The 20,587-nt window shown below is 49.4% G+C and overlaps 2 protein-coding genes across 5 annotated transcripts in view; one reads left to right on the top strand and one right to left on the bottom strand.

Moving 5' to 3' along the window:
• SMYD4 (SET and MYND domain containing 4) overlaps nucleotides 1-20,587 on the bottom strand; it is a 70,848-nt gene that overhangs the window by 4,652 nt on the left and 45,609 nt on the right. The window contains exon 11 of one of the 4 annotated variants that reach the window (XM_045490444.1): nucleotides 5,078-5,198. The exons of 1 other annotated variant lie outside the window; for it this stretch is intronic. In XM_045490444.1, coding sequence (XP_045346400.1) covers nucleotides 5,189-5,198 — 10 coding nt within the window. In that variant the 3' untranslated portion in view covers nucleotides 5,078-5,188. Of the gene's footprint in view, nucleotides 1-5,077; nucleotides 5,199-18,868; nucleotides 19,560-19,595; nucleotides 19,737-20,587 lie in introns of those variants that run through there. 2 more of the 4 variants (XM_045490442.1, XM_045490443.1) reach the window with 2 other exon arrangements.
• SERPINF1 (serpin family F member 1) lies at nucleotides 5,768-17,011 on the top strand. The gene is made up of 8 exons (XM_045490449.1): nucleotides 5,768-6,027; nucleotides 10,165-10,253; nucleotides 11,775-11,973; nucleotides 12,635-12,790; nucleotides 13,199-13,402; nucleotides 14,464-14,606; nucleotides 15,970-16,180; nucleotides 16,624-17,011. The coding sequence occupies exons 2-8, from the start codon at nucleotides 10,173-10,175 to the stop codon at nucleotides 16,881-16,883; spliced, it is 1,254 nt and encodes a 417-aa protein (XP_045346405.1). The 5' UTR covers nucleotides 5,768-6,027; nucleotides 10,165-10,172; the 3' UTR covers nucleotides 16,884-17,011.

Below are 20,587 nucleotides of genomic sequence, written 5' to 3'. Positions count from 1 at the left end.
CATTCTGGCTTTAGCCACGGTTTGGATCTGGTCATCACTCCCACGGGTCACCTGCCCTCACCTCCTAGGTTCTCCCTGCTGCTGGTCTGACTGTATCCCCCTACAAGTCCTTGTCAGAGCCTGTGTGTCCAGCAGTGCGTCAAGCTCTGGGGATACAGCAATGAGCCAGCAGACAAGATCCCTACCCACCGGAGCCTAAATCGGTGGTAGAGTGATCTAGACAATAAACAAGTGAAAATCTTGTGTTGAAATATAGTATGCAAAGTGCACAAGTCTCAACTGTACATGAGCTTAATGAATTTTCTCATGAACCCAATACCCCTGTGCAACCAGCACCTGCATCAAGAAATGGTACTCACTCTCCTGACTTCCAGGAACAGATTCGTCTTTCCTGGTTTTGAACTTCATATAAAGGAATTATAGGGTCTGCTCTGTTGGGTCTAGCTTCTTTTGTTCAACCTCTTGTTTGTGACATTCGTCTGTGTTGCTGTGGATGGCAATAATCCACTCACTGTGGAAGGCTTTTAAGTGAGGGGTGCCGTGGTCTGATGTTGAGTTCTAGAAGGCTCCCTTTGGCTGCTGTGTGGAGAACGGAATGTAGAGGGACAAGCGTGGGTTAGCAGGCAAGAGACACAGGGGGTGCGGGTATTTTGCAGATAGATGCTGTAGATTCTGTGGATAGATTGTATGGGACATGATGGAAAGGAAAGGCTCAAGGATGGTGGGGTTCATAGTTCAGATTCCTGGATTTCTGTTTTGAGAAAATGGGTTTCACGGAGATGGGAATCAGAGTAAGGGACAGATTTTAGCATAGATCGGAGGTTTCTCCCTTTCCTTCTTTCCTTCCTTCCTTCTTTCTTTCTTTCCTTTTTTTTTAAAAAAAATTATTTTTAAGTAATCTCTACACCCGACGTGTGGCTTGAACCCACAACCCCGCGATCAAGAGTTGCACACTCCATCGACTGAGCCAGCCAGGCACCCCGACTGGAGATTTCTAGTTTGAACATGTTGTGACTGAACTACCACATTAATGTAGACTAACATCGTCTACCTGGGACAGTTCAGGTTATGTCTGTGGTTCTACTTTTGTTCTGAGGAGTGTTTGGATGGTAAATTATATGTTCATCCTACCTACTCAGCATCCATGTGGATTTGTCAAATAGGCTATTGGGTATCTTGGTCAGGAATACACACTTGGAAGTATCTGGGAGCATACAGTTGCATTGAAAGTCATGGAACTAGGGGAAATCACCTAAGAGGAGATGTTGATGGTGAGGAAAAGGGGTCCCTGGATCGAGCCAGCAAAGGAGACAGAAAAGATGCAGTGTGTGAGGCAGGGGTGGCAGGGGGTTGGTGGGGAGTGGAGTGGGGAATGGGGGTGTGTGGAGAGGCAGAGTTTCAAGAAGGAGGAACCATCTGCTCTGCTGCCTGTTGTCAAGGGAAGAGACGTCACTTTGGTGGTCAACATGAAGGTCACCCGTGAACTTGGCTACAGCTGTTTCGAAAGAGAGGTGGGCACAGAAGCAAGTTTGAAACTGAGGAGGGAATGGAGCGGGACACCTCTCACGGTAATCGGAGGAGAGAGAAATCTCTCTTCGTAAGTTATCATGAAATCATTGGGACAGACAAAAGGTGCAATGAATTGCATAATGCCATTAAAATATTCTCAATATAGCGACAGCTTTACAAGTCCTTCCACGATCCCTCCTCTACTCCCATAACTGTCATCCTGAATTTGGTTTCTATTATTTTCATGTATTTCTTTCACTGTGATCACACGAATTTTTTTTATCCTTGGGTAGTATATAGTGTGTGTTTTTAAGCCTTATGTAACTGTGTCGTGCAGTTTGCATGTTTCTGCAACTTGTATCACTTCACCCTCTGAGACAGGTCTGTGTTGATACAAATGACTTCCCTTCACTTTCTCAGGGCTGGAAGACTTTTCCATCTCTAGTCTCCTGTTGATGGACATGCATCTACTTTTTTTTTTTTTTTTAATTTTTTTCTTTAACGTTTATTTATTTTTGAGAGACAGAGACAGAGCACAAGCAGGGGAAGGGCAGAGAGAGAGGGAGACACAGAATCCGAAGCAGGCTCCAGGCTCTGAGCTGTCAGCACAGAGCTGGTTCGGGGCTCAAACCCATGAACCTTGAGATCATGATCTGAGCCACCCAGGCATCCCATTAGTTTGTTTCTTTTTGTCACTATAAATAGTCCTGCTATAACATTCCTGACCATACATACTTCCTTGTGCACACATGTGGAATCTTGCCAACTTGTATGTTTAGGATTGGAATTGCTGGGTTGCAGATTGGGTCTTCCCATCTTTAACTGCCAGGGCTGCCCCCTATGGTTATGCACAGCTTTGCCATTTGTTGCCACATTGTTCTTCCAAGTGGTTGTATCAATTTACATTCTCACATTCTCAGCAGCAGGGCATTAAGAGATCCTGGTTGTCCACATCCTCACCAACACTGGGTCTTGTCAGATGTTTAAATTTTGCTGATCTGGGGGCACCTGGGTGGCTCACTGGGTTAAGCATTCGACTTCAGCTCAGGTCATGACCTCTTGGTTCGTGGGTTCGAGCCCTGCGTCGGGCTCTGTGCTGACAGCTCAGAGCCTGGAGCCTGTTTCAGATTCTGTGTCTCCCTCTCTCTGACCCTCCCCCGTTCATGCTCTATCTCTCCCTGTCTCAAAAAAAAATAAATAAATAAAACGTTAAAAAAATAAATTTTGCTGATCTGATGATGAGTGTGAAACACACTCATCAAATTATGGTTTTAATTTGCATTCCCCTGATTACTGGTGAGAATAAACCATCTTTTTCATCAGTTTAGTGGCCACTTCGGATTCTCCCGTGAATTACTTGGGTCTATGGTTCTGTTGAGTTTTTAATTTTTTGTATTAATATGTAGCTCTCTCTATATTACCGTTAGTAATCTTTTGTGCTTTTTTTTTTGTTTTTTTGTCAGTTACCTGTGTAACAATTATGTTCTCCCAGTGTGAGCCTTTTGTTTTCATTTTGTTTTATGGTATCTTCTCATGTTTTCAGTTTTAGTGTTAAATTTACCAATCTTTTATAATTTGTTCTTCTTTTGGTGTCTTGTTTAAAAAAAAAAAAATCCTTTCTACCCAGAGATCACAAAGAGATCCATTCATACCTTCCCCCCCCCCTTTTTTTTAAAGTTTATTTATTTATTTTGAGAGAGAGAGAGAGAGAAAGACAGTGCACGAGCAGGGGAGGGTCAGAGAGAGAGAGGGAGAGAGAGAGAATCCCAAGTAGGTTCCACACTGTCAGTACAGAGCCCGATGCAGGGCTCAAACTCACAAACCATAAGATCATGACCTGAGCCGAAGTCGGACACTTAACGAGACAAGCCACCCAGGTGCCCCTGTATTTGCTTTTGAAAGCATTAAAAGTATGTCTGAAAGGATACATAGGAAAGAGATTAACAGAGGTTTCCAGGGAGTGGAATGAGGTGACTGGAGATCAGATCACTGTGTACCTTTTGTTGCTTTTGGGTTTTGAAACTTGTGAAAAAAATGCTAATTTTTCTTTACTGTTTACTTATTTTTGACAAAGAGAGCATGAGCAGAGGAGGGGCAGAGAGAGAAGGAAACAGAAGATCTGAAACTGGCTCTGTGTTGACATCAGAGAGCCTGATGCAGGGCTCGAACACATGAACCGTGAGATCATGACATGAGCTGAAGTCAGACACTTAACCAACTAATGCCTATTCTTAAATAATTAAAAAAAATTTTTTTAAATGTTTATTTATTTTTGAGAGTGGCAGGGGTGGTGGGGAGCAGAGAGAGAGGGAGACACAGAATCTGGAGCAGGCTCCAGGCTCTGAGTTGTGAGCACAGGGCCCGATGCGGTGCTCGAACTCACAGACCTGTAGATCATGACCTGAGCCGAAGTCGAATGCTCAATTGACTGAGCCACCCAGGTGCTCCCTATTCTTAAATAATTTAAATAAAAAATCATTAAGAAAGTTTCTTCAGGGGCGCCTGGGTGGCTCAGTCAGTGGAGTGTCTGACTCCAGCTCAGGTCATGGTCTCGCAGTCCGTGAGTTCCAGCCCCGCATCGGGCCCTGTGCTGACAGCTCAGAGCCTGGAGCCTGCTTCAGATTCTGTGTCCCCCCTCTCTCTCTGCCCCTCCCCTGCTCATGCTCTCTCTCTGTCAAAAATAAAATAAATATTAAAAAAAAATTTTTTTTTAAAAAGAAAGTGTCTTCAAAAACAGAAATTGTTCTTCACATTTAATCCCTAATGTAGCTAGAGCTACTTTTTGTGAATGGTGTGAGATAGGGATCCAGTTTTAACTTGTCCACATGGATACTTGCACCCTTCCTACGTTTCCATGCTTAGCTCCTTCTTATTCACCCTTCAAGACAGCTTAGATTCATATATTCCAACCACATTGCCACAATACCCTTCAGAACAGTGCTGTCCGATAGAAATACAATGCAAACTACATACATAATTTAAGATTTTCTAGTAGCCACATTAAAAAAGAAATAGGTGAAATTAATTTTAGTAATATATTGCATTTAACCCAATACATATAATCAGTGTAAAAACTACTGAGGTACTTTACAGTATTTTTTTTCATACGAAATATCCACAATCTGCTGTGTATATTACACTTATAGGATATCAGACTAGCCACATTTCAAGTGCTCTGTGGCCACATGGTTAGTGACTATTGTACTGGACGGCCGGGTTGTAGAACCTGCTATCACAGAATGTGCCACATTATGGTGGAACAATCTGTTCTCGTACCAGCCTCTTATTATTAGCCAGTAAGTTTCTGGAGTGTGGCACTGAGCCTTATTCATCTATATCCTTTCCTCCTCTGCATACCTAGCCAGCGACTTGCATAGAGGTACTCAACTTTTTTTGTTGAAAGGCCTGAACTCTGACTGTTGAGAGAGTTTTCTTATATAAAGCTGAACCCATTGGAAAGTTCTACCCAGGGGCTCTAGTTCTGCTCCCTGGAGCCTCACAGGAGGTGATGGTGTTTTCTGGAATTTTCTCTTCCTCCAGCTAAATATTCCAGGGCGTTCCCTGTTCCTTCCCTGATCTCTTCTCTGGAATTTTCTCTTCCTCCAGCTAAATATTCCAGGCGTTCCCCGTTCCTTCCCCGATCTCTTCTCCGGATGACCACTGGGCTCTCGGCCAGCACTCATACCTGCCTGGAAAGCGTTTTGTTACATTATTTCCCATGTCAGTATTTTAGGTTCACAACCACATTGCAAGGTCCTAAACATCCCAGCTGAGCAGGGCCCAGGTGTTCCCCCATCTAGAGGACCTGTATTGTGCCTAGCAGGTGCCCGGCACACTCTTGGTCTCCCCTCAGGACTAATGGTTCTAGCACAGCCCAGTTCTTCCTCTGGTCGGATATTTCCCCCACTGCCCTTTCGGATCTTTAGAAATCACAGAATTCCAGGGCTGAAAAAGCAGACAGACATCCCAGTTCCATTTCTCCATTTTTCAGCCAAGGCAAGGCAGGAGCTGGGAGAGTTGTCTTGCCCCAAATCCCAGCTAGTGCCAGAGCCAAGGACCAGGAAAAAACCTAGAGTCCTAGCACTGGGCAGGGTTTTTTTTTTTTTTTTTTTTTTTTTTTTTCCCCTCTCTGCTCTAGCCTGCCTCCCGGGCCTCCTCCTGCAAGTCTCTTCCTTCCTCAGGCCTGTCTCCCACCCGAGTTGGCCAGGGTGCCCTCTGGGGGTGGGACCGCAGGCAGGAGGAAGGCCAGGGTCCCAGAGGAGGGTCTGGTGGAGTCGGTGTGGGAATGTGTGTGTGTGTGTTGGGGGTGTGTGGTGGAAGGGCAGCAGTGGGTTAAAGTTAACACCAGGCAGTGATGCAATCACAGAATCCAAACTGAGTGCAGGTCGCTTTAAGAAAGGAGTAGCTGTAATCTGAAGCTTGCTGGGCGCTGGGTCGGGAGGCGGCTGCAATAGCTCTTGTGCTTGCTGGAGCCCCTCGGTGTGCAGAGGCTGGCACGGAGCTGCGGTGCACCCACAGGTAAAGCAGCTCCCTGGCTGGTGCGAGTGTCAGGGGAAGACTGGAGAGGCTCCCCGGGGTTGAGACAGGCAGGGAGCAGAAAAGAAGGGTGCGAGGGAGAGGAGGTGGGGAGCCAAGAGCTCCTGCAGCTTGGGCACGGGGGTGAGAGGATAAGAGAGGGCAGAGGGGGTTGGGGGCAGAAGGCTAGGGCCCAGTTATCCCCAAGCCCCACTGCACCACTGGAAGAAGAGGCTGGAAAGACTTTTGAATGAAGTGGGTGGGAAGCAATGGAGGAGGGCGGTAGTGGGAAGAAACAGAGGGCTCAGCTGCTGGGCCGGGTCTGAGCAGCACCTCCAAGGGGCTCCGCAGACCTAAGGGAAGGAGGCTGTCCCGGAGCACTGCTTCCCTGGGGGTATTTACAAGGCAGCCCCCCAACCCCCTCCAGCCCAGCCTTGGCTTGGGCTCAGCTCCCTGCTGCTTTTTCAAAATCAATTGGTGCCGATTTCAGAGGTAACTTCCTACACCGCCAAGCAGCTGACCTGTTGAGCCCTACAGAAGACTGGGACGAGGGACGGCTGGGTCCTTCTATCCAGTCGCCATCCTTCCTGTTCGGCCAAATTAGCTTCCAGTAAAGGCTGGGATGGGAGACCAGTGGGGCTTTGGCCTCTCGCAAACAATGACCACTCTTTAGTCCAGCCAGCGTATGGGGTCTGGAGAGATTGGCTGCCCGCATCCTTTCTGCTCCCTGGGGTACACCACAGCAAGGAGCGGGTCTGGGCCAAACAAAAGCCGCAGGCTTCCCAGAAATCCCATCACTGTCTGGCCCATGCCTGTCACCAGGAGTTCAGGGTGGGAGGGGAAGGGGGCCAGACAGTTCTGCTTCTAGGGCTGGCCCTTCTGGGGCGTGGGGAGGTGAAACTCATGGGCACTGTGGCCCCACTCATTCAGGCTCCCAGGCTTCAGAAGGAAGGCTTCCCGGGGACTGGCAGGGTCCCCATGGGTGGAGCGGGCCTGGAGGGGACCCTCGGAACCTCTCTCCCAGGAGAGAGGGTGGTGCCCTTCCCTGTGCTGCCCAGGAGGTCCACTGCCATGTGGCTTTAGGCTGTGTGGTGCTGGAAGGAGGAGGGATGGTGTTTGTCTCACAGCTGGATTTAATCTGAAACACATGTATTGGCTCAAATTTATCCTCCCAGCTTGAAGGCAAGATCACAAAATCCCAGTTCCTTGTGTCTCTTGATTTGAGTAAATGTGGCAGCAAGGAAGGCCTGACCTTGGCCCAACGGGGAGCGTATCTACCTCCTCCCCATGCCCTCCCCTTCCTGGTATGACAGGAGTCTGGCTTGGATACTGCCCTTTGGACAGGATGGCATCATTGTCCCTGTGCCCCTGGCCAGGCAGCGGCTGCCTGCCCTCAGCCCACAGAACAATCACCTTGGACAGGTCAGTGAGTGGGCTCAGAGGGCCCCCCAACCCCACGCAGACTCTTTCTCTCTGCTCTCTCAGTGCCCTTGTAGGGGGCTCTCAATAATCTCTCCTCTTCCCTCATCCCCAGGGCTTGAGATAGAAGATTCAGAGGTGCCATTAATAATACATGTCCCAGGGGCGCCTGGGTGGCGCAGTCGGTTAAGCGTCCGACTTCAGCCAGGTCACGATCTCGCGGTCCGGGAGTTCGAGCCCCGCGTCGGGCTCTGGGCTGATGGCTCAGAGCCTGGAGCCTGTTTCCGATTCTGTGTCTCCCTCTCTCTCTGCCCCTCCCCCGTTCATGCTCTGTCTCTCTCTGTCCCAAAAATAAATAAACGTTGAAAAAAAAAAAAAATAGTACATGTCCCAGCGACTGGCTCTGGGCCAGCTGGGGACCCATGTGCCTTTCACTGCCAGGGTCCCTCACTTCTCTTCAGCCCACCCACATGGGGACAGTGATCACATGACCCCGGGCTTAGGCTGATTCTGTAGGGACTCCTGTGGGGAAGGTCTGACCTTCAAGTGCATTTGAACTGTAAACGTAGCTTCCTTAGACACTACGCCAGGATGCCCCCCACCTCCCCCGGCCAGAGGGACTAGAGCTAACAGCTTATCCTTTAGCCTTGCTGCCTGTGAATCTCCTGGAATTTTGGGTCTCTGATAAACCAGTCTGCTGAGGCTCAGGCGAGAAGGCTCCGCCAGCTCTGGGGTGGGGCTGGCGGGTGGAGAGAGCAGCTGTGAGCCTGGATGGTGTTAAAGGTTTCGATCTGGTACCACAGAAAGCTTTTCCTGTTGCCTCAACACAAGATTTCTCCCTGAGCGCCAGCCGCAGCTGTATGGGAGGGCAGCTGGCTGAGAACGAGGGTCTGTGGGGCTCACCCTGGGACGCAGCTCCCTATCAGAGTTTGGGAAGACAGCCAGGCTCGCTCCCACCCGCAGTCCAGCCATGAGCTGGGAGACTCTGGAGGCGGCCTCTTTCATTGCTTTTCATCTCTACGGTGTTGTCTGGTGGATTATCTGGCTTGATTCTAAGGACTTTGGCCAAAAATCACACACCGCACTCCCGACTTTCCTATTTGTTCTGAGAAGTCAGGAAAGTATGTGTGTTGTGCGTGTGGGAGGGTATTTCTGGGTATATGAGAAGATGACAAGGAAAGTGCTCAAGACCCTTGGCCTGTGCGTGTGTCAGGGAGGTGAGGGGCAGGGAAGGCAGATTATAAATGGTTGACTTGGCAGTGTGGACAGAGGGAGGTCACAGACCAACCAAAGGTCCTAGCTTCTGGGGCCTTCTCCCACTTTTTATTTTTTATTAAAATTTTTTTTAATGTTTATTTATTTTTGAGAGAGAGACACAGACAGAGAGTGCAAGGGGAAGGGGCAGAGAGAGAGGGAGACACAGAATATGAAGCAAGCTCCAGACTCCGAGCTGTCAGCGCAGAGCCTGATGCGGGGCTCGAACCCATGAACCGTGAGATCATGACCTGAGCTGAAGTCGGACACCTAGCCAGCTGAGCCACCCAGGCGCCCCCCTTCTCCCACTTTTTGAACAGAGGGCCTCTTAGAAGATCCTACCCGTGAAGCCCCCTTAGCTGCCTTCCGCCCCGCCCACCCCACACCCAGACTCCCAGGGGTGAGCTCACGGATGCAGCAAGTGCAGGAGGGTGAGGGATGGTGGCACGCATACAGCTCTGGACCCAGATTTCCCGTTTCCCTCGTGGTCCAGGGGCCAGAGAGAGTGGGTCCAGAGGAGGCCACTGCTGGGGAGGTGAATGGACTTGGGGGGCCCTCCTAAGAAACCGGTTGTTTAACCTGAAGCAAAGAAAGCCCTCAGGGTGTAAGAGCTATTTTTGAGCTGGTGGCTGGAAGAGGGCCTGTCTCCCTAGGATGAAGGGGCGCCCTGGGGTTCCAGGTGTAGGGAGACCCACTTCAGCTCAGGGATTGCTGGAGAGCTCACCTGCCTTTGCCCTGCTCAGGTCTATGGAGACATTATCCAATTTAATCATCATCACAATAGGTAAGAACTGTTTGATCTCCATTTCACAAGAGAAGACACTGTGATTTAGAGAGGTATTAAGACAAGCTGAGATTTGTACCCAGCTGTCTGACCCTAGGGCCAGTGCTCCTAACTAGGAGACTGAGAGCTCTCAACAGAGAACTGGGAAGGGAAGGAGTCCCTTATGCGGCCACGGGTTCTAGACCAGAGGAATTCAAGGGGAGAGTCTGAGAACTTCCCGGGGAAAGCAGGGGCTCGACCAGATGTCTCCATTCTCTGTATTCTGTCATTCTACATATGGGACCTCGGTTCTGCCCCCTTCTGACATTACCCCAAATCCTATGTAATGAGCTGGCCGGGTGCCTCCAGGGAAATGCCTTGCTGTGCATTTGTGCTAGGCCATATCCACACAGAGGGGCCCACGACTCGATCTCCATGGCCCTGGAGCTTTGGGTCCAAAGGTAGGTCTCCTGACACAGCGGAGGAAAGCACAGGTTCACCCTGGGACGGTAGGCCGTGAGGCAGGTGGAGGAGAGGGGAGGTGATGAGAGGGAGGGACCGTCCGCTTGAGGGGCCACTTCCAGCCTGGGGAAGTCAGAGGCGAGGTGGCTGGTCCTATCGAGCTCCTGCTCCCTGTCCAGGGTGGCTGGTGGAGCAGGGCAGTGGGTGAGGGAAACAGCTCACTGCCCCTTGCTTTCTTGCAGGCCCCGGGATGCAGGCACTCATGCTACTCCTCTGGGCTGGAGCCCTCCTCGGGCCAGGCAGCTGCCAGGACAATGCGGGCAGCCTGGAGGTCAGTGGGGGTGGGGTGAGGTGGGGACGTCAGCAATCCCAACCCCACCTTAGCAGGCAGCATGGGAGACGGGACAGACACCCAGGTTCCAGGCCAGGCTCTGGCCTTTACATATGGACATCAGCAAAACAGACAGAAAGCATCTTGCCCTGCCTTTCAGAGAACGTAGCGGAGACAGAAATAAGATCCCAGAAGGTGAAAAGTGAAGGCAGTCTAACAAACCCCAGGGACCAGGGTGGTCCCTTTGGTGAAGGCCTTTTCTCGTTACCTTGTGGGACTGTGGGTCTCACTGACTGGGTGAGTTCCTGGATATTTGTGCAGATACCAACCAGGGTGCAGCAGAGATATGAGTGTGGAAGGCCTCAGACTGCAAAGGCAGATGCTGAGAAGCTAATACTGAGTGACAGTGAGGGACCAGGGCTGCACGGGCATAATGACCGAAGCCCTGGACTTCACTGTGAGTTCTGAGTTTGAGTTCTGGCTCTACCTCTCATTTAGCTTGGTTACCTTGTTTGTTCGTTCTTTCTTCCTTTCTAAATTTTTTTTTTAATGTTTATTTGTTTTTGGGAGACAGAATGCAAGCAGGGGAGGGGCAGAGAGAGAGGGAGACACAGAATCCAAAGCAGGCTCCAAGCTCTGAGCTGTCAGCACAGAGCCCGACGTGGGGCTCGAACCCGTGAAGCACGGCATCATGACCTCACTGAAATCAGACGCTTAACCCACTGAGCCTCCCAGGTGCCCCTAGCTTGGCTACCTTAGACAAGTCACTGTCACCTGAGTCTGTCTCTTTCTTATCGATAAAGTGGGTTTAAAAACACCTACCCTTACAGGGCCATTGTGGTCAGTCACTCACTTTCTACCTACTGAATACCTGCTCTGTAGGGGCTGGGGATGGGCGGAAACATCAAAGACTCAGTTCTAGCCTTCAAGGCGCTCGGTCTTTTGAGGCATGGAATACATCAATAAGCAAGAAATAAAGTACCTCAAATGAAAAGAACTAGCACAGAGCCCAGTACATGGTAGGTGGTTCATATGTAAGTGGTAGTTGACTCTGTAAAAAGTTCAGAAAACCAAAAAGCGCCTTCACTTTGGGGCAACGAGGGAAAGTCTGTGGTGGAGGAGATGATATGTGATCAAGGCCGTGAAAGGCAAGGAGGGTCCAGGTAGAGACCTGGGAACAGTAAGCAAGGGGGGACAGACAGGTAGCTTTTGCTCTGGCCTGAGAACAGAGTTCCTTGGAAGGCAGGAGGCTCTTCTTTCTCTCTTTTTCAAAATTATTATAGGCCTGAGGCTCACAGGTCACCAGTGTTTAAATGTGGTCAACTGATTTCCATTTGGGGCTGTCTGTCCCCAGCAGAGAGCTCCTGCATGATCAGGGAGCACAGACACATTCCAAAGTTAGGCTACACGGACGGTCCTCAGGCGGGATGGCTGTAAGGGGCCGGAATGACAATCCCACTCAAAGCAACGAGACCAGTCATCCACGGCTCATCTCTAATGGCCCTTTTTACTCAAATCCAGGACTCCCCAGCTCCTGACACCACAGGGGTACCAGTGGAGGAGGAGGACCCCTTCTTCAAGGTCCCCGTGAACAAGCTGGCAGCGGCCATCTCCAACTTCGGCTATGATCTGTACCGCGTGAGGTCCAGCCTGAGCCCTACTGCCAATGTGCTGCTGTCTCCACTCAGCGTGGCCACTGCTCTCTCTGCCCTCTCACTGGGTGAGTTCTCAGATGCAGACAGCCCCAGAATCCTCTGCGTGTACATGCCTCTCTAAGTCCTAGAGACTCTTCCCCTCAGGAAGGGGCGAAGAGATGCTTGAGAGACTGGCCTGCTGCGGTCCCCTGCATGTGCACGTACAATCCCTTCCTCGCTCCCCGGAGGCGCTGAGCACTGCTGACTCAGGGGTGAGGCCTCGGGACCACTTATAGACAGGGTGACTTCAACACTCATTCATTCCTTCAAGAAGCTTCTGCATACCAGCCGTCCGGCTAGATTATGGGGGTTCAACCGCACACAAGCAGGCGTGGTCTCTGCCCGCCCTCGGCTCGCAGCTGAGTTCATATTAGCTGAGCTAATGAGTCTCTATTAGCTAAGACTAATAAACAGGTAACCACAAAACGTTCTGGTAACAGCTGTGATGGAGATGCACAGGGGCTTGTACCCCTCAGTCCTACCCTTATTGCGCTCTCTAGGCCTGATGACCTTAGCCTGCATTAGAAAAAAACATTTTTCTTCCATTGCCTTCAAATTTCTTGCCAGTCTAAGATGTTTCCAGTATGAGCAGTAAAAGACTAGAGTGTGGTGGCCTGTCCTGGGATCTGGCCTGATCTGGGCCCCGGTGGGCAGTTAGTGAGGCTCCCACCCATGTCTCTCTGGCAGGAGCAGAACAGAGGACAGAATCCACCATTCACCGGGCTCTCTACTATGACCTGATCAGCAACCCGGACATCCACGGCACCTATAAGGAGCTCCTTGCTGCCGTCACTGCCCCCCAGAAGAACTTCAAGAGTGCTTCCCGCATCATCTTTGAGAGGAGTGAGTCACCTTGCTAGCTAGGGATGCCCGAGGAATGTGGAGCTCTCTCCTCCACATGGGGGCTTCATTCTAAACACTAGATCACATCTGCCCAGGCTGGGCCTGGCACTGGTGGGCAGGAAGGGGCCCGTGAGCTCAAAGAGGATCAGAAAGAGGAAGTGGCCTGAGGGAGACAGCGGGAGGGTTGGGGGAGGGCGGTAACGCAAAGAGAAATGGCATTGAGAGAAATTCGTTGTTCCCTGTCCAGCGCCTGGGGAAGCTGGCACAAAGTCCCGGCAAGTCACGGGAAGTCACTAGGCAGGAAGTCGGGGCCTGCTGAGTGGTAAACCAGAACCTGAGCCTGGCATGCTCTCAAACAGCGGATGCTGGTTAGCTCTCAGAGCACATTCTCTCTCCATGTCTCCCCAGAGCTGCGGATAAAATCCAGCTTTGTCGCGCCCCTGGAAAAGTCCTACGGCACCAGGCCCAGAATCCTGACCGGCAACCCTCGCTTGGACCTTCAGGAGGTTAACAACTGGGTGCAGGCCCAGATGAAAGGGAAAATTGCTAGGTCCACACAGGAGATACCCAGTGAAATCAGCATTCTCCTTCTCGGTGTGGCTTACTTCAAGGGTGAGGGCTCCTCCACCTCTCGTTTGGCCAAGGGTGGATGGTGGGTGTCCGAGGGGCTGGGGAAGGGCGGGACGTCAGAGATGGAGCTCAGCATGAACCCAGAGGCGAACAGCCAGAGGATGACCCGGGAAACACCCTTGCCTGAGAGCTCTGTGCTCGTCACCTAATCCCAGGCAAACGTGGGGAGTGCCTACAAAGCGAAGAGGCTTATGCAGAAAGACCAGCCCAGACAAGAGGCACTCTTGTGCCTGTTTGGGGCGGGCACCATTAGATTTGGGCTGGAGTCACAGGAGGGCCAAAGCCCAGCTCGGCCTTTCCCGGCTGCAGAGCCCTGCGCAGGCCTCACAGCCTTCCTGGGCCTATTCCCTCACCTCTAACACGGGAAGACACACGTCAGAGGCCCTCTGTCTGTATCGTCTCCTATCTTCACATCGACCAGAGCACTGTGCCCAGGACACGGCAAGTATTCGACAAACCGTTGTTCGCCATGCGAGGCTGGCCCCATTCAGATAAGACTTGGGTGGGATTTGGACAACCTCCGATGCTTTACAACCAACTCTTGGGCGGTAGCAACAGTGGACCCCTAACCTTGAGAAAAGCCCTCCTTGAAGCACTGATCTCCAGAAGGTCACGTCAGACTAAGGGAGCTTGGTTATCACATCGTTGTACTGGCAAGTGCCTTCACCCCTCTGGGCTTCGGAGCTTTTTCAGATGTGAGGGGGTGATGCTGAGGTCCCTTACAGCTCTGACCTCCTTCGATGCTGTCTCCCAGACACCTCACTGCAGAAGTAGATACCAGTTTACTTTTCCCCCTGGGCTATCACAGGAGGATATTACTGTATAATCCAGACCATCAAATCACTAAAATCAATGTATTTCCTTCCTCCTGAGTCTATATACGGAAGGTGTTCAGATCCTAGACATATTGTGGTCCGGCCTGCACATTCTGGAGCGGTTGCTTTAGCCAGGCAGCTTTCCACAATATGCTTTGGTCTCACACCATGGTCCCGATGCCTGTCTGGTCTCCCGGGGCTCAGGGCACCCCATTTGTTTCATTCCAGGGCAGTGGGTAACAAAGTTTGACCCCAGAAAGACTTCCCTTGAAGATTTCCATTTGGATGAGGAGAGGACCGTGAGAGTCCCCATGATGTCAGACCCTAAGGCCATTTTACGCTACGGCTTGGACTCTGATCTCAGTTGCAAGGTCTGTAGGGGGTAGGGTGAGTGGTGGGTGCCGGGGGGACCGAGACAGGCAGGATGGTATAGTGGAAATAAGATGACCTTTGAGATGTGATGGCTGTCTAAATTCTGTGGGACTTTCAGCAAGTCAACAGCTTCTCTGAGCCTTTCTTCTTAAAATGAAGAAGGACAGGTATTGAAACTTATCCTCTCAGGGTTTGTTGTAAGGATTAATAGATAATGGGAGGGCCGCCTGGCTGACTCAGTAGGTAAAGCCGTCGACTCTTGATCTCAGGGTCATGAGTTGAGCCTCACGTTGGGCATGGGGTCTACTTTAAGAAAAAAAAAAAAAAAGAGAAGATAATGCGAAATGGGCCGAGAGTGGACAACTCAAATGTTGGTGTTTTCTTGTCTTTTTCCCCCCATCTTCCTCTCTCTTTCTCCTTTTCTCTCTTTGGGGAGATCTTTTATTTCTAGAATTCAAAGCGAAACTTTAAAAAACTGTCACAAACTCAGGCGCCTGGGTGGCTCAGTTGGTCAAGTGCCCCACTTCAGCTCAGGTCATGATCCTGCACCCTGTTGAGTTTGAGCCCCGCATCGAGCTCTGTGCTGACGGCTCAGAGCCTGGAGCCTGCTTCAGATTCTCTCCCTCTACCCCTTCCCTGCTCTCTCTCTCTCTCTCTCTCTCTCTCTCAAAAGTAACTAAACATTAAAAAATTAAAAAACAAACTGTCACAAACTCCGAATTGCTGGCATTCTAAATCTCTCACATATACCAGACATCTTTTAATTCTAAATCAGTAGTTCTTAAACCTTTTTCTTTGGGAATCTGACAGAACGCCCAAAACACTGGAGAGAAAAGCCACGTATACCCACGCACACATTTCTGTATGTGGTTTCAGGGGCCGTTAGGACTCCTGATGCTGTTTGTCCCATGGACCTTAGGTTCACAACCTCTGCTCAAAAGACTCATTTTATTACTGCTTCTGTGTTGCTGTGCTCAACGCCCCCACCTTCTAGTCCAGGGCTCTGTACATAACAGATGATCAGTAACTATTGGCAGACAATCCTCGGGAGAAAATACGGACCTGGGATTCAATCCTAGCTTCTTAGAACCACAGGAGAAAATTCTTTCAGCACATAACTTTAGTTGGTATTAGGCTGAGGTAAGAAAAGACAAGAGTCTACTCTTTGGAAGGAACCAGAGTAGATATCTTGCTGCCAGAAAGCAGTGGCCTAGAAGGACAGTTGTTAAATAGATTAGGGGCCGGGGAAGGCATGGCCAGGGACCCAAACAGGAGAGGAGAAGGCATCCTGGAGTGTGTGTCTAGCCCTGGGCTCTTGGGGTCCAAAGCACTAACCCCTGTGCTCCTTCTCTGTTGTTGCAGATTGCCCAGCTGCCCTTGACCGGCAGCATGAGCATCATCTTTTTCCTGCCTCTGAAAGTAACCCAGAACCTGACCATGATAGAAGAGAGCCTCACCTCCGAATTCATTCATGACATAGACCGAGAGCTGAAGACTATTCAAGCCGTCCTGACTATCCCCAAGCTGAAGCTGAGTTATGAAGGCGAAGTCACTAAGGCCCTGCAGGAGATGAGTATGTCCGCAAGACCCCCTTGCTCTTGGGGTGCATGGGGTTGAGCCTTGGAGCCTTCCACCTTGATAAGCAGAACTCAAGGGCTCCATGGCCCTTGAGTAGGGAAGCCAGGGATGACTGGGGAAGACTGAACTGCCTTCCTTATCAGACACATTCCTCAGCCCCAGAAGCATGCATCTTTTAATAGAACACTGAGTCTCAAGACAGGTCTGTTGAGCTGGTTTCTAATCTTAACCTCGCTTGCTGTGTGCTCTTGGGCAAGTCACTTACTCCCTACCCAGCCCAGAGGTCTGTGTACATACCTCACAGAATGTCCAAAGTGGTGTTCTACTCCCAGCTTGCCTGCCTTCTTGAGAATCAGGACTTAAGAATCAGGAGCATATTCTTCCTCGGGGTGTTGGGTAAGGCAGGGTTTTAACGGAAATCTCTCTCAATCTCTGCAGAACTACAATCCTTGTTTGATTCGCCAGACTTTAGCAAGATCACAGGCAAACCTATTAAACTTACTCAAGTGGAACATCGAGGTGGCTTCGAGTGGAATGAGGATGGGGCCAGCACTGCCCCCAGCGCAGGGCTCCAGCCTGCCCGCCTCACCTTTCCCCTGGACTATCACCTTAACCAACCTTTCATTTTCGTACTGAGAGACACAGACACAGGGGCCCTTCTTTTCATAGGCAAAATTCTGGACCCCAGGGGCATTTAATGCTCCAGTTTCAAGTTCAAATATCCCAGAAGAAGAAAAGCCTAGGGGGTGGCTGATTACATATTACACGAAGGCTGCCCCTATCATGTTTCAATGTATACTTTGCAATAAACATGCTATATCCTTAACTATTGTTGCCCTGTTCCTCCTATTTTGAGCTATGTTAAGTTTAATATTAAGATAAATAGCCCTTTAGTAATTTTCTGGTACTATAGTTATAGCCTGGGTCTGTCTAAACTCTGCAGAAAGTCACCATTTAAAAAAAAAGTTTTTTAAATGTTTACTTAGTTTTGAGAGAAAGAGAGAGCAAGCAAGCAGGGGAGGTGCAGAGAGAGACGGAGACACAGAATCTGAAGCAGGCTCCAGGCTCTGAGCTGTCAGCACAGAGCCCAATGCAGGACTCAAACCCATGAATCATGAGATCATGACCTGAGCCAAAGTCGAATGCCTAACTGACTGGGCCACCCAGGTGCCCCAGAAGTCACGGTTTATAAGAGTATAACTTATACTCAGTATATAACTTATAACTTATACTCGGTGGGGCATGCTCTTAAATAAACCAAGCTTTAGGTTTTAATACAAGCACAGATAGTCCCCAGTCAAGCTAGTATCACCTGACAACACAGGATAACACAGACAGATAAGGGAGGTAATTTGTAACTTCAGGAAATATTTCATAAAGCATTTAAAGAGAGCTCCCAAGTACACCTAAAATGGGACCTGATATGTGAAAAATTCTAAATGTATTCTTTTTCGGGGAGTATGTCTATTTTACACAGTATAACAGGACCTTTTTTTAGGAACATGAGACATGTCAAGTGTTTGGAACAGAATACAGAACTGTCCTCAGGACTAAATTTTCAAGAAGAAAAATTTATCTCTATGAAACAAACAAACAAACAAACAAACAACAACAAAAACCTAACTGGCCACTGTCTTGCCACAGTGAATTAGTAGAAAGAATTTGGATAAATGAGATTCTGCCTGACCTTCATTCAAATGTTTGAATGCAAACTGTGTTCTAAACACTCAGCTTCCTGGGGTGCCTGGGTGGCTCAATTAGTTAAGTGTCCAACTTAAGCTGAACCTAAGCTGAAGCTTAGGTCACGATCTCATGGTTCATGAGTTCAAGCCCTGCGTCAGGCTCTGTGCTGACAACTCAGAGGCTGGAGCCTGCTTCAGATTCTGTGTCTCCCTCGCTCTCTGCCTCTTGCCCACTCACGTTCTGTCTCTCTCTCTCTCTCAAAAATAAATAAACATTAAAAAAATTTTAGGGGTGCCTGGGTGGCGCAGTCGGTTAAGCGTCCGACTTCAGCCAGGTCACGATCTCGCGGTCCGTGAGTTCGAGCCCCGCGTCGGGCTCTGGGCTGATGGCTCAGAGCCTGGAGCCTGTTTCCGATTCTGTGTCTCCCTCTCTCTCTGCCCCTCCCCCGTTCATGCTCTGTCTCTCTCTGTCCCAAAAATAAATAAACGTTGAAAAAAAAAAATTAAAAAAAAAAAATTTAAAAAAAATTTAAACACTCAGCTTCCTGAAAAGCTACTGTCAGACATCTTCAGGGCTAATCGTTTCCTGATTATAATGCTGAGGCAAGCAATGGACACTTCCTGGTCATGGCCAGGGTGGGCAAGCTCTCAAAGCACTGTGGACCTGACATTCTTTTCCACTAACTCATCGAAACCACTTGGTCACCAATGGTGCTATATAGCAACCAGGGCTCAGAACAGAGTCTCCTAGCCTCCTGAACAGGATGGAATCTAGACTATTGCTACCTATCCAGGTAGAAAAGAGCCGTCATCCCTACCTTTTGTCCCTCAAGTTTGAAACCACAAGCAGCAACGCCTGTACCCTCAGCATCATTTGAAGCCCCCCCGCCCCCAATGCCTCAGTACATATGCAGTCTGTATTTACCAGCTTGGGGAGGTCTGGTAGAAAGGAGTCTCTTTTCAGGCTTGCTAATAAACACAACTGAGAACGGAGGCGCGCATGTCATTACTATAAGCTCGATTTTATTAGTGTTTGGTCAGTGAGTCTGCCACGAGCATAGAATGAGGGGCAGATAATAAGGACAGGAAGAAACTGATCAACAGTAAAGTGGCCCCATATTTATTTCTCTATTCACAATTTACACTGTACCAGTTTTCACAAAGGATTCGAGAAAGCTAGATATCATACAGGAAATGGTGACTCTAGATAGAGGTAAGGAGCCTCGGTGATTTCTTGCTTTATAATTATTTTTCAATTACAACACAACTACCAACTACCAAGAGCTTAAGTTCCCACTGGAGTGGTACATAACATTTCATTACTACTAGAAACCATAGGAATGTTCCAGGGAAACAGACTATCATCATTTAGTGAGGTGGAGTCTAGCCAAAACCCCAGGCTAACTTCCAGATGCCTGCAGATGAGCTAAAATCCTTTTAAAGGGCTTAGACTCTCCAGACACTAGTTTTAAGTCTTTTCTGGGAACTGGGAGTTTTTATGGGAGGGTAGTTAACTATTGGGAGAAAACATTTGGACCCTGCACAGAAGGCCCTGCAGGGATGGGTGGTAAGTCCAATAAGCAAGATTTCATCTTTTGTAGTTCCTGGATCTCATCATTCCAAGGGCCATAGTGCACCATCAGAACCTTTTCTGCCTTTTGTATTGTATTCAGCGCCTCTGGTATTGCAAACCTGAACCACGGGAGGTAAAAGGAGTAAATCCACCCATTCAACCAAGCAAACTTTAATCAAGGGTCTACTCGCACCCTGTGAAAAATACAAAGTTACAGAAGGTCAATTTGTCCTCAAGGATCTTACAGTCTGGAAGGGTTGGTGAGAGACTTTCACGAACACACGGCAAGGCAGAGATTGAAAACAAAGTTATCAGAAAAAGCATGAAGGTTCCAAGGTCCTGAGAAATGGGAAAATCTCAAAGTGTTAATCTGGTGTTTATGCCACGGTTTACCCAGGAGCCTTCGTCTCCAGGTAACCAAGTCCATCCCTGACCTGCCTCTGTAGCCCTGTTCTCTCTCTCTCTCTCTCTGACCAAATGGGTGACCTCTGTGTCTTGGGTATCAGATCCACAAACCATTCGTAATCTTAGGATCAAGCTTCAAACACTGCCTCAGCCAGGGTGCACTGATGGCAGCTTTAGCAAGGCTGGAATTAAGTATTCCATCTAGAAATAGGGCCTCCCAGTGATCTCAGCCGCAAAGGTAGATGACATCAACCCTACTGCTCCTTCCGTGAAACCTCCAAAGCAGGGTTTCTCAACCTTGACACTATCGGCATTTTGGGCCGGACAATTCTTAGCTGTGGTAACAGCATCTCTGGTCTCTACCCTGAATTGTGACAACCAACTGTCTCCAGACATTGCCAGACATCTCCTGGGGGCAAAATTACTCCTGGTTGAGAAGAGCTGCTTTAAGAGGAACAGGATAGGGAGGAGGAAGAGCTCCTGGACTTGAAGTTGCGAGAGTGAGGGCAGTGAGAGAGGTGTGAGGAACCCAAGGACTGAGAAGAGGGGCCACATGCAGGTGGTGGGACTGCTTGGCAACTTCTCCCTAGAAATCTCCTTTCAGAGCTAAGAGCTTTCCCCATATCTCTCAGGAGGAGGTTCTAAAGCTTCCATTTTTCCATAAAACAGAAGGAAAGGATCTCTCCTAAAGGGGAAACGAAGAAGTTTCAACATGCTTAACGGCACCACAGAAAAAAGGTAA

The sequence above is a fragment of the Leopardus geoffroyi genome, chromosome E1 (assembly GCF_018350155.1).
Source record: "Leopardus geoffroyi isolate Oge1 chromosome E1, O.geoffroyi_Oge1_pat1.0, whole genome shotgun sequence".
NCBI classification, from domain to species: Eukaryota; Metazoa; Chordata; class Mammalia; order Carnivora; family Felidae; genus Leopardus; species Leopardus geoffroyi.
Note: the sequence above shows the minus strand (reverse complement) of the source record. Positions and strands in the feature narration are given on the sequence as shown.